Source organism: Ascochyta rabiei, chromosome 1 (genome assembly GCF_004011695.2).
Source record: "Ascochyta rabiei chromosome 1, complete sequence".
In the NCBI taxonomy this organism is placed as follows: domain Eukaryota; kingdom Fungi; phylum Ascomycota; class Dothideomycetes; order Pleosporales; family Didymellaceae; genus Ascochyta; species Ascochyta rabiei.
Window position 1 is genome coordinate 1,749,958 of NC_082405.1, and position 12,734 is coordinate 1,762,691.

Here is a 12,734-nt window from a genome sequence, read left to right on the forward strand (position 1 = left end):
GCGGGGCGTTTGCTGCTCTTCGAAAAGTTAGTCGCGATGCACGTCGGCCAATTGAGCGGCCCGAGCTCGACTCATTCAATGACATCGAGAGTGGAGCGCCCTTCTCAAGGTACTCCACTTCAGCCCAGCAGCCCTCTGCACCTCTTCGCTGCACCTTGGAGCACTCTGCGCCGCCCTACATGCGTCCCATCAGCTTCTGCGCCCTGTCCAATCTTGATCTCGTAAAGGATCAAGCCCCGATATACTCTATACGGCAGCCCGCCTGAGGTCCTACCCTTTTTGGAAGTTTCACCTGTCAAGCAAAATCTGAACCCATCTACCACACTCAATAATGGCGAAGAAGAAGAAGCCAGCGGGTAATCCTGCACGTGGCTTTGCCACCACTTCGGTCGCCAGCAAACCAAAAGTGGAGAAGTCTGCTGTCGATGAGGCCGCCGTCAACAAGGAAAGTGTGCCCACGTCTTCGAAAGACAGTGCAGACGTTGCTAAAACAGCAACCCCAGCTCCTAAGGTGGAAGAAGTCGCCAAGCAGGAAGCAGCTCAAACGCCAGAAGAACTGGAAGCTCAGCTCGAGCGCGATGAACTTCAGCTGCTTGTTGAGAAGCATGCTGCCAAGGTGCGGCGAGAGTCTCGCCGGCAGGTCACCAAGTTTGAGACAGACCGCAGAGTCCTTCGTGCGCAGTCTCATGCTATGACTGTCCACGATTGGCTTCCAAGCGAGGTCTTGGATACTATCATATCGCTAGCGCAAACCGAATCGAACGATTCGAATCGAAGGCAAGGACAGCAACAGTCTTTGCTCAAGGTGATGTCAGAAGAGGACGCAATGTCTAAGCTTTGGACCCTGAATTTGACTTTGCGTGATCTGGGCTTCTCCCATGAGCAGATCGAGCCAGTTCTGAAATGGCTATGTGCAGATGCTGGCGGCATCGACGCAACATCTACTGTCTGGGGCCTGCAAGAAGCGCTAGAATGGCTCGCACTTGACCAGTGCAAAGGACATGCGTTCTCTTACGAAGAGCCAAAGCCAAAACAATCAGCTATATTCACTCCGGATGTGTCCCGCCCTGGTAGGTACTAGCTCTCTTCCGCACCGGCCATTGCTCTGTCTTTTCACAGGTTTCAACTTTATTCGAAGCAAGAATTCGTCTCGGCTTCTCCAGTCGCTAACATGCAGTAGCATCACCTGTACCGGATACCTCAGCAGTCAAGACGAACTCAGCCAGCGCTTTCGACCGTGCTTCAAACAAAGCTCCAGCACCCGGACCACCGACTCTGGCTGATTCAGACCATGGCGACGTTCACGTCAGCGACATTGACAGCGATATCGACTTAGAAGAGCTCGTGCCAACGTATCTGAAAATCAAAAGCAAACTCTACGAAATCGATCCTGAGCTTGTCGAGGCCAGCCCACGCAAGAAGGGCCCCAAAGGTAAAAAAGCGGCACCTGTGAAGACGGTACAATCTCCACAAGTCCGGAAGCTTCTATCCCAGCTACAGCAACTCGAGTCTGATACCCTTTTTGACGACCGTGAAGCCGAAGCACAATGGCCTACGAAGCGAAACGAAATTGCACAGAACCAAGCGGCTAAAAGACAGCAAGAAACAACACCATCAAAATCTGCGCGGAAACAACAAGAGCTTGAAGCACCAGCTGTGCCAGCACCTATGGAGGAGCCGCAAACAGCCACAAATGGGAGTGCCGCCGACGACATCATGGCTGAGGCCGACATGCTGGGGGACATGTTCTCTGCCATCCCCGATGAGCCAGCGGCTAACGAAACACTGAGTGAAAATGCTGAGTCGGGTAACGTTGTATTACGAGACTTCGGCAAACAAAGTGGCTTGACCCCTCGGCGTTGCCTCGAAGAAGCAATACGATCTAGAGATCCGGGAGCGCGAGTAGCGTACAAGATGATCTCCCCTACAACATATCGCTGCCGACACGCAGTAACCATCACATGGTCGAAGGACCTTGAGGTCGAGTATGACATTGACATAGCCGGAGTAGCGGTCTCTCTGAAAGGTATTCAGGCAGTCTTCGAAGCCACGACTATTGCGGCTGTTGGTATCGAGCAGAGCGAAAGCTTCATCTCCACAGTAGCTTTGTTCTCCATCTCTGCTGCTTCAAGTAAAGAAGAAAAAGTGTACCTGCGTCTCCCTCCGAACTGGAGAGACGTCTACCGCGAATTTCTCGAACACCGCAAGGAACGTATCGACGCAGATGACCGCGAAGCTGTCAAATACTACCGGACCATCGTTCAAGACCAGATCGACAACGAAGAGTCCGACGGTGTCGTTCTGACGAACAGATGGAAGGCTCGTAACCAAGCTGGTACAGGCTCCAGCCTAGCCAACTCCGGCTACAACACTCCCATTCCCGAGAAACAGGGTCTCCGAGAACTTTGGGCACAGAAAGCAGCGGCCCCGACATATCAACACATGCTCGTTGGAAGGATGAATCTTCCAGTCTACGGGTTCAGGGAATCTATACTATCAACCATTGAAAAGAGCCAGGTCACGATCATCTGCGGTGAGACTGGTTGCGGAAAGAGCACGCAGATACCATCTTTCATTCTAGAACATCAACTTTCCCAGGGCAAGACCTGCAAGGTGTATTGTACTGAGCCCAGGCGAATCTCGGCGATCTCGCTGGCACAACGTGTCAGTGAAGAGCTTGGGGAAGGTCCCAAAGACCTTGGTTCGATGCGTTCCCTTGTGGGCTACGCTATTCGCTTAGAGTCCAAGACATCGGCACAAACTAGGCTCGTTTATGCTACCGTGGGAGTCGTTTTGCGTATGTTGGAGGGTCCCAAGGGGCTCGGAGAGGTCACACATTTGGTCATTGATGAGGTTCACGAACGAAGGTACATGACATTGCACTCGAAACTTGGACATTACTAACTGAAGACAGTATCGATACCGACTTCTTACTCATTATACTACGTACGCTGATGGACCGTCGGCCCGAGCTAAAGGTCATTCTCATGAGTGCGACGGTAGATGCAGCTCGCTTCTCACGATACCTCAACGACGCTCCAATATTGAACGTGCCCGGTCGGACGTTTCCGGTACAGACGCAATATCTGGAAGACGCCATCGAGTTGACACACTATGCTGGCTCTGCCGAGGATGCTCGAAAGACCGGTAACAGTAGTGGCGATGATGATGAGGAAATCACATCTGAAAAGTCCGGCATTCCCAGCAAGCTCCCTGGCTACAGCCCAGCTACCCGCAATGTACTATCCACCTACGACGAGTATGCCATTGACTACGATCTGATCGTTCGATTGATCGAAGCAGTGGCATACGATCCGCAGCTTAGTCGATACAGCAGTGCCGTATTGGTCTTCCTTCCAGGCCTTGCTGAGATCCGACAGCTCAACGATATGCTTGCCAGTCATCAATCATTCAACTCTAACTGGCTGATATACCCACTTCACTCTACGATCTCGAGCGAAGACCAGCAGGCTGCCTTCCTCCTGCCTCCACCAGGCGTACGAAAGATCGTGATTGCAACTAATATTGCGGAGACTGGTGTGACTATCCCAGACATTACCTGTGTCATCGATACTGGTAAGCACAAGGAGATGCGTTTCGATGAACGTCGGCAGTTGTCGCGCCTAACGCAATCATTCATTGCTCGGGCAAACGCAAAGCAGCGACGTGGTCGTGCAGGCCGTGTCCAAGAAGGGCTATGCTATCACTTGTTCACTAAGTACCGCCATGACAACCTCATGATGGACCAGCAAACACCCGAAATGTTGCGGTTATCTTTGCAGGATCTTGTCATGCGAACAAAGATCTGCAAGCTCGGGGACATCGAGTCCACACTATCTGAAGCTTTAGATCCTCCATCCTCTAAGAACATACGTCGTGCGATCGATGCTCTTATCGAAGTTGACGCACTTACTCCCGGTGAAGATCTCACCCACCTCGGTCGTCAAATCGCGAAGCTCCCCCTCGACGCGCATCTGGGCAAACTGGTGTTGCTGGCGAGTATGTTTGGCTGCGTAGACGTCGCCATTACTATTGCCGCCATCCTGTCTTCCAAGTCGCCCTTCCTGACACCGTTTGGAGCAAAGCAACGAGCTGATATCGCTCGCCTGTCCTTCAAGACTGGCGACTCCGATCTGCTGACAACTTACAACGCCTACAAAGCCTGGCGCACAGTCTGTACTACCGCTGGCCGGTCGGAAATGCAGTTCTGTCACAAGAACTTCCTCTCACCTCAAAACCTCGGCAATATTGAAGACCTCAAAGCACAGCTGCTGTCTTCTCTCGTCGAAACAGGCTTCGTTCAGATGTCGCTGGATGAACGCCGCGCACTCAGCCGCTACCGCTCAACAACGCGCCATCGCCTCTTCGTCACTGTGCCTTCGCAGTACGACCATCACTCCTCCAACGACCTCCTCGTCAATTCGGTCATCGCAACAGCGTTCTACCCGAAGCTACTCACCCGCGAGGGCAAAGGCTGGCGCAACATATCCAACAACCAGACAGTCAGCCTTGCCCCCACCAGCGTCAACAAGGGAACCAAAACGGCCAAATTCCTGTCGTATTACCACATTATGCAATCCAGCAACAAGTTTTACAATGCACACTCGACGTCGATTGCGCACCCGCTGCCCATGGTACTCATGGTAGCCGCCGACATGGACTTCAAGCTGCACGCAGGCGTCGTCAGCTTCCCCGGAAACATGGTCAAGTTTACAGTCCGGGAGTGGAGGGCCGCTGTCGCGCTGAAGGTACTCCGGAGGAGGGTCAAGGAGATTCTGAGCGCGAGCTGGAGGAACCCCGGACGAGTGCTGGGCGAGAGGGAACGCGAGTGGCTGGGCATCTTTGAGAGGGTGTTTGTCGAGAGGTGGGAGAAGGATGAGCGGATCAGAGAGAGGGCGGGTGGGAAGGCCAAGTGAGTGGGAGGGAGAGTTAGAGATGTGTGTTGTATCTGTGTGTTTGACTCTCAAAGCACGTGAGTAAGCGTCGAATGTCGACTCGATCAAGTAGGCACTGTCACGTCCACCAAGAAACTGCCACAGCATGACTTGGTGTGGTGATCATTCAGAAACCTGATTGGAAAGCTTGAGGCCTCAACCTTGGCAGTGACCACACTGCAAGGACTGAACACCAAAGGAAAGACAGGCAGAATGTGTATTGTAGTCTTTTGAATTGGATTTGCAACAGGGTATTTCGAAGCTGTCGGGACGTCTTCATACACCACCAGAGCTGGACTGCTCAACCAAGAACCCTCGGTCCGCTGTGCTTGCCCTTCTTCTGCACACCTCGGGGGATGAAGGGCAGCGTGGCTGTCATGGCCGGGGCAGCAGTGGCCGTGTTCGTCTTATTGCCGCCATTGTTCTTGTTCTTGTTCTTGTTGTTCTGTCCATGCTTGCCGTGCTTGTCGTCGCGCTTCGTGACAACCTTGACTTCGGACGTGGCCCGCTTGATCAGCACAGGATGGCTACCAATGTACTTGCCGTTCATCTCTTTGGCGGCGCGGAAGTAGTCGTCGGTATCGGCGAAGCTTACAAAGCCATAACTTTTGCTCTTCGTCGAGCGCTTGTCACGTACGACACGGGCTTTGGACAAGGAAGGGTATTTCGAGAAGGCCTTCAAGAGCGAATCATCTGTGACCTCGCCAGCTAGGTTGCCAATAAAAAGCCGTGGGTGCAGTGGGTTCCACTCGAGCAAAGTCTCGTCTTCCCAGTGCTTGCCACCCCCTTCTCGGACGACGGTTTTCTTCTTGCCGTCTGCAGTGGGCCCAGCGTCGGCATCTGGTGGTGAAGCTTGCGCGATGCCAACGTTTGCGTTTCCCGTCTTCTTGGCGTTTGTGTCGTCTCTGTTGTACGCGCTGTTCCACTCGGCCATACGCGCCTCTTCCTCAGGATCGTACGTGCCACCAGCGTCGCGGTTCATCGTAGCGGCGGCAGAGGGGTATGACGCGGCTGGGGCACCTGCAGCATAGGCTGGATATGAGTAGCTGTTGTAAGTATTGCTGGTCGGGTACGCGGAAGCTTGGTAGGGAGCGCTCACAGTGGCTTGCGGGTACATAGCCGGTGCAGCAGACACCTGCGGCGGAGCGTGCGCTACCACTGAGCGCGGTGTGAAGGCAGCGAACATGGCCGAGCTCGGCTGCGTTCTTGCGCCAGCATTGGTTGGTCGCGAAGGCGGCGCTGAATATGTCGTGGGCGGTGGCCGAGCTGGGAGGGAGTGGTGCGGTTGCAGATTCGGGTTGTTTGCCATTGTTCCTGGTGACTGGCTGGGACAGAAAAAGAGTGCGCGATGCAGTGGAGGTGGTGTACGTCGACGTGTTGGGCGGCGGGAGGGCGTGCAGCGTGGATGCGGCGAAGATTTCGGGCGAGACAGTCACGCGCAAGTCCAAGCTTGGAGGTTGGTGACGTCCGGGAGAAACTTGCTCAGCAGTCACGGGTGGGGGAGCCAGGCGCTTGGGCCGTGGGGTGGATGGAGGCTGGTGAGAGTGCTGTTCTGTTTATGGATCCTGTTGTGGTGATTAATGCCGCACTTTGAGTGCAGAAGGCAGAAGGGAATGAGGCTGAGTTGCGGATGCTGACTACATACGCCGACGAGTCTTTCCTAACGCGTCTCATCGAGCGCGGCCACGACGGTACAACGCCCAGGCCCCGGTCCGGTCGGCTTTTTGAGCGATGCAGGGTGGGATGGCGGGCCTGGCGCAATGGCAATGAGTAATTACCACCGGTCTGCGTGCGGTGAAGCACACTGATCTGGCTGCTCTGGCTGATCACACGTCTGGCTTGGCGCGCCGAGAGAGTGCGCCGGCCGCGTCTCTTGCTCAAGGGTCGAATCATCAGTCGCGAGCACGAGCACGAGCACGAGCACAAGCACAAGCACAAGCACAAGCACAAGCACAAGCACAAGCACAAGCACAAGCACAAGCACAAGCACAAGCACAAGCACAATCAAACAGGAACAGCGCATGTCATGTTGACCGGATTCCTCACGAGCGTTGTGACGTCCGGGCAATGTGTGCTGCCACCGCACGCTGCAGACGGGCAGGCTTCGGCCGACTTAGCGGCTGCTCAACACAATCCCTGTTCGCTGGTGCCCCTCTTTCCGCTGGCTGTTAGCACTGTTGGTTAGGGCTGAGATGGAGGGGCTGTCGCAGCAACAGCGCCGTGTATCAGGATGCTCTTGTAGCGGGCACCTTTCTCCGCGGGCGGCCGCCGGAGGAAGAGCACAGTCGCCGCACAAACAGTACAGTAGACGGCCAAACTGAAAGCTGGCACAGTGCTTGTGTTGGAGCGTCGGCGCATTGGCCGCGGCCGAAGTCATTCTCCGTTGCTGAGATTAGAAAGATTCTTGCAGCACATCGCCCAGTTGACATCACGTCTGCCCCACGCCGCCAGTGCCGCTACCACACCAAGTTCCACTTGCTTCCGGCTCCGACACGCAGAATCTACTTATTCCAAACAACCCCCACCACTTCTCACCACCTGTCCTCCATCCACCTCCAATTGCTCTGAACAGTTGCGCGCCAGGTCGTTGCAGCTCTACCCCGCTATCACTCTTCAGGCACCCCTCACCTCAACAACCCACTTCCACAACCCCTCCCCCCCCCCCTCCCCTTCCCCCCCAGATCGCAAGCATGTCTGAGGCCGTCGGTGACTTTGGTTTGATCGGTTTGGCCGTAGGTGCTCTCCAAAGCTGCAGCCAATGCACGGAGAAATAGCTGCTCACACTCAATGTCCAGGTCATGGGCCAGAACCTGATCCTCAACGCGTAAGCATCACTCGCCTCAGCCGTCTGCACGCCCAGCTAACAAGAAACAGTGCTGACCACGGCTTCACCGTCGTTGCGTTCAACAGGACGTGAGAACCTCCCTTTCTTTTGCTTCTGCACACGAGCGCAGACTGACAGGCTCCCAGCGTTGCCAAGGTTGACCGTTTCCTGAACGATGGTAAGCCTGACGCGCGGTTCAATCACGCGAGACCAGCACTGACGTCCAATAGAGGCCAAGGGCAAGTCCATCGTGGGTGCTCACTCCATCAAGGAGTTCTGCGCCAAGCTCAAGAAGCCCCGCCGCATGATGATGCTCGTCATGGCCGGAAAGCCCGTCGACGACTTCATTGAGCTCCTCCTCAACGAGGGAGGTATCGAGGAGGGCGACATCATCATTGACGGCGGTAACTCCCACTACCCCGACACAAACCGCCGCACCAAGTACCTTGCACAGAAGGGCATCCGCTTCGTCGGTACCGGTGTCTCTGGTGGTGAGGAGGGTGCCCGCTACGGCCCCTCCATCATGCCCGGTGGCAACGAGGAGGCCTGGCCATACATCAAGGTAGGACAGCTACAGCCCCCGTCCAGAGCACATCTGACAACGTAACAGGACGTCCTCCAGTCCATCTCCGCCAAGTCTGACGGCGAGGCCTGCTGTCAGTGGGTCGGTGACGAGGGTGCTGGTCACTACGTCAAGATGGTCCACAACGGTATCGAGTACGGTGACATGCAGTTGATCTGCGAAGCCTACGACATCATGAAGCGCGGTCTCGGTCTCAGCAACAAGGAGATCGGTGACGTCTTCGCCAAGTGGAACGGTGGTGTCCTCGACTCTTTCCTGATCGAAATCACCCGCGACATCATGTACAAGAACGACGACGACGGTGTTGCCATTGTCGAGAAGATCATGGACTCTGCTGGTCAGAAGGGTACGGGCAAGTGGACCGCCATCAACGCTCTCGACCTCGGTATGCCCGTCACTCTCATCGGAGAGGCCGTCTTCGCCCGCTGCCTGTCCTCGCTCAAGTCTGAGCGTGGCCGCGCTGCTGGTCTCCTCGACGGACCCAGCCCCAGCTTCTCTGGCGACAGGCAGGCTTTCATCGACAACCTCGAGCAGGCCCTCTACGCCTCCAAGATCATCTCGTACGCTCAGGGTTTCATGCTGATCCAGAATGCCGCCAAGGAGTACAACTGGAAGTTGAACAAGCCCGAGATTGCCCTCATGTGGCGCGGTGGATGCATCATCCGCTCCGTCTTCCTCAAGGACATCACCAAGGCCTACCGCGCCAACCCCGACCTCGAGAACCTGCTCTTCGACGACTTCTTCAACAAGGCCATCCACAAGGCTCAGTCTGGCTGGAGAGACGTCGTCTCCAAGGGAGCTCTCTGGGGTATCCCTACTCCCGCTTTCAGCACTGCCCTCAGCTTCTACGACGGTTACCGCGCCAAGGACCTGCCCGCCAACCTGTTGCAGGCCCAACGTGACTACTTCGGTGCCCACACCTTCCGCATCAAGCCCGAATACGCCAACGAGCAGTACAAGGAGGGCCAGGACATTCACGTCAACTGGACAGGAAGGGGTGGAAACGTTTCTGCCTCGACCTACAACGCTTAATTTGATGACTATACCAGGATTGATAGAAGAAAGCACGGCGCTGCTTGAACTTTGGACATGAAAATGATGGATACGATGTAAATGAATCAGCTCGAATCCAGAATACAATCGATTCGCGTACTCTGAGCTTGGTTGGCTCTCTGTCTTGCCAATGACTTTGATATGTGACGCTGTTGTGGCCTTGGCGAAAGACGGCACCCGTGACGCTCTCATCAGGCGAGGGATGTGTTGCTGCAGACGGAGGAGTTCTTCAGAGGCTACTCTCGACAGCAGAGCCGTCTGTTGGAGATGTGATATCATTCGGCCAGCGCAGATCCCACTGGGGATCAACAGCGGCCGGCGCCATGTGCCAGCCTTGGCAGAGTAACGGGCACCCAAGCCCACCAGGTGGCAGGAACACAAACAAACCTGCACGCGCTGCAGGCCCCCGTGCTTGCACACCAACTCCGTGTGGCTCACGTGTCGTCTTCTCCTTGTCGCTCCTTTGCGTCTCCTTGCGCGCATTGGCCAATCTCTTGGGGCCTGTCTTGTCAGTGCACTTCGCAGCCCGCTCTGAGGAGGGTTGGCTGCCCGGCGCAAACGGTGGGGGCTCAGAGACACCATCTGGGCACACAGCAGTCGCGAGAGACCAGGGAAGACGGCTCGAGACTCTACCACCAACCATGGCGGACAACAAGCGCCAGAGCATGGCAGGGAAGGTTGCTACGCCCACCCTGAAGGCGGGTTCCAGCAAGGATGTTGGTGATGCGGATTCGAACTTGTACAAGGCCGTCGGGTCACGGTACGCTCCCCTTGCTTGGATTCACACAGCCGCAAGACTACATCCAGCTCAGCATAGCACAGCTGACACCGTACAGGATCAAGATCACATGCGCGCCCAACGACAACGTCTTGGAAGGCACGCTCTTCACAGCCTGCAACACCACCAACGCAATCGCCATCAATACTGCGCCTGCGCCGCCGAACCCCTCCGCCTCGCTCGCTACCCAGCCCGGAGACTATCACATCATCCCTTTCGCACACATTCTGTCTTTCGAGCTCGTTGGACGCGCGACAGAGTCCAATGCAGGGTTCGATGGCGCGATCCCAAGTATCGCAAAGGTCGACATGGCAGCGCTGATAGCTAGGGAGGAACAGACAATCCGCGAGATGAAGAAGAAGGATGCACAAAAGGGCAAGGGTGTCAGCAGGGAGGCGCAGGAGATATATGATACCATCAGCAGAACGTACGTCTCCACGCCATTTTCAGGCCTCCTAGACTCAACTGACGATTCGATCAAAGACTGCCCACAAGATGGGCTGACAGCCAAATTGTCGTTAACGACGCAGTTCTCGTTCAGCCTCCATACACATTGGACAGCATCAGGGCCCCGGCCGGCAAGGAACAAAGTGCAGCCCAAGTGAAGAAGATCATAGAGCGTTATTACCAGCAAAAGAGAGCCACAGATGGCGCGACGAAAGCTCCAATCACTACGCCGATCGCACCACGAAAGGGCGGTTAAGCGCTTCAACAAAGCCGTGGAATCAGCAAGGGCTGGCCTCGGTGGCAGAACACCCACACTCCTTCCATAGAAAGAACAGGAGAGGGCTCGTAGGTCTGGTTGCGATCTCCCGCTACCTTGGTGTATGCGCAACACCCGTAACGGTAAGGCCAGGAAGGCGCAACGCCATTAGTACAGACTAAAGGTCTCTTTTGACGATAAAGGCGGATAGGCGAAGAATAACAACAAAAACCAAACAAACTATACCAGTGTCTGAATTGAAAAGGCTTGCGTTGGAAGACTACGCAGCGGAAATGCTCTTGCCATACTGCTGCTTACTCTTGGCGCGCGCACGCTGTTGAAGACTCGGTATATGAAGCGCCCTGCTAATCAACGAGAAACCGACATTTGCAAGAACCAAGCTAATGAGGGCATGCTGAGTGGACACGCGATCCAGATCACCCTGAAATTCGAAGCTCGAAGGCATATACCGCCTGATTATGGAAAAAACAACGCGCGCTCATTAGAAAGAAAATTCCACTTCTACACCTCTGCAGGCAAGAGATGGGGACCGAGAAGAAAAGTGCTGTGAGTCCAAAGTCGGTGTGACCGTGCATGCGCAGCCCCTTCGAGGCGCTGAGTCATACCATAATGGTCACTGAGTTGAAGAAACTGGAACTCGTTGGGACTGTCGGCACCGATGTTGAGTTTGGGACCGTCAATAATGGGCGCATGCCAGAATCCCTTCGCAACCTCAGCAAAGAGATCGCAGCCCTCAACCGGAAACTGGTTCGCAAAATCGACCTCATCGTCCTGCCAGTTATCGATATCCTCTACATCTTGAACTATATCGATCGTCAGAACCTGGCTGCGGCGAAATTGCAAGGCATTATGGAGGATCTCAACATGACGACTCAGCAGTTCGCAACGGCAATCTCGATCCTCTTCGTTGGATATCTTCCTTTCCAGATCCCAAGTAACCTGATCATTGCAAAGGTCTCGAGACCTGGCCTCTACATATGTGCTGCTGTGGTCATTTGGGGTTCGATCTCTGCTGCAACAGCGGCTGTGAAGACCTATGGCCAGCTTTTGGCTGTGCGTGCCGTTCTCGGAGCGGCGGAAGCTGTGTGAGTATGTCGCAAGAAGAGTGGCAAGGAATCAGCTGACCTGATTGCTCTCTGCTTAGCTTTTCTCTGGGAGCTATCTATCATTTGTCAGCCTGGTACAATAAGACTGAGCTTGGAAAGAGGATCGCTGCACTGTACATTGCACAACAATTCGGCAATGCTTTCGGCGGACTCTTCGCTGCTGCTGTCTTCAAACTCGATAGAAGTCACGGAATTCGTGCGTGGCAGTGGTTGTGTATGTCAATACTCCTCTCTACCCCCGGACACTCGGCGGACGCTAACGCGCAGTCACTATTGAAGGCTCTGCCACCGTTGTTATCGGTTCGATCTGCGCCTTCCTGATGCCAGAGTTTCCGCACAACAGCAAAACCTTCTCTCCGATCCAGTACGACCTCGCAGTTTGGCGTATCGAGTCGGAGTCCGGCGCAGCAGAGGGTACCGAAGACGAGAGTGTGCTGAAAGGATCCAAGATGGAGATTGCCGCTGCAAAGGTTGATGCGCACCCCATCAACGTACCAAATGCCGTGTAGAACTGTGGTGGTGCGTAGTAGAGGTAAGACGCCCAGATGTTGGACGTGCCACCGATAGCATTCACCAAAGCAGACGCTGCCGCACGCTTGGCTGCGGGTCGTGCTAGATGCAAGTTGATTGTCTTGTATAGCACGAGCTGGGGTCCGACTGAGGCGAAAGGGAAGATCATCATCGAGAAGTACCTCGCACCGACGTTCAGTGTCGCCATTGGAATGACATACA

General features: G+C 55.1%; 5 protein-coding genes across 5 annotated transcripts, besides 4 other annotated features; 4 read left to right on the top strand and 1 right to left on the bottom strand.

Annotated features, from left to right (window-relative positions):
- Window positions 1-331: 331 nt before the first annotated feature.
- EKO05_0000506 (RNA helicase) lies at window positions 332-4,916 on the top strand (the record flags this gene model as incomplete). The annotated part of the gene is made up of 3 exons (XM_038936759.1): window positions 332-1,070; window positions 1,181-2,867; window positions 2,915-4,916. The coding sequence occupies 3 exons, from the start codon at window positions 332-334 to the stop codon at window positions 4,914-4,916; spliced, it is 4,428 nt and encodes a 1,475-aa protein (XP_038803048.1).
- Window positions 751-776: a tandem repeat.
- Window positions 4,917-5,235: 319 nt separating the features above from the next.
- Window positions 5,236-6,243, bottom strand: EKO05_0000507 (uncharacterized protein; the record flags this gene model as incomplete). The annotated part of the gene is made up of 1 exon (XM_038944718.1): window positions 5,236-6,243. The coding sequence occupies one exon, from the start codon at window positions 6,241-6,243 to the stop codon at window positions 5,236-5,238; it is 1,008 nt and encodes a 335-aa protein (XP_038803049.1).
- Window positions 6,244-6,835: 592 nt separating this feature from the next.
- Window positions 6,836-6,938: a tandem repeat.
- A 616-nt stretch (window positions 6,939-7,554) lies between these two features.
- Window positions 7,555-7,611: a tandem repeat.
- Window positions 7,584-7,613: a tandem repeat.
- Window positions 7,614-7,624: 11 nt separating this feature from the next.
- EKO05_0000508 (uncharacterized protein) lies at window positions 7,625-9,373 on the top strand (the record flags this gene model as incomplete). The annotated part of the gene is made up of 6 exons (XM_038936632.1): window positions 7,625-7,666; window positions 7,730-7,758; window positions 7,809-7,847; window positions 7,905-7,936; window positions 7,989-8,320; window positions 8,369-9,373. The coding sequence occupies 6 exons, from the start codon at window positions 7,625-7,627 to the stop codon at window positions 9,371-9,373; spliced, it is 1,479 nt and encodes a 492-aa protein (XP_038803050.1).
- A 662-nt stretch (window positions 9,374-10,035) lies between these two features.
- Window positions 10,036-10,875, top strand: EKO05_0000509 (uncharacterized protein; the record flags this gene model as incomplete). Its single annotated transcript, XM_038936809.1, has 3 exons — window positions 10,036-10,154; window positions 10,231-10,599; window positions 10,656-10,875. The coding sequence occupies 3 exons, from the start codon at window positions 10,036-10,038 to the stop codon at window positions 10,873-10,875; spliced, it is 708 nt and encodes a 235-aa protein (XP_038803051.1).
- A 630-nt stretch (window positions 10,876-11,505) lies between these two features.
- On the top strand, window positions 11,506-12,511 carry EKO05_0000510 (uncharacterized protein; the record flags this gene model as incomplete). The annotated part of the gene is made up of 3 exons (XM_059635445.1): window positions 11,506-11,981; window positions 12,041-12,216; window positions 12,282-12,511. 3 exons carry the CDS (start codon window positions 11,506-11,508, stop codon window positions 12,509-12,511), a joined length of 882 nt encoding a protein of 293 aa, XP_059491428.1.
- Between the last annotated feature and the right edge of the window lie 223 nt (window positions 12,512-12,734).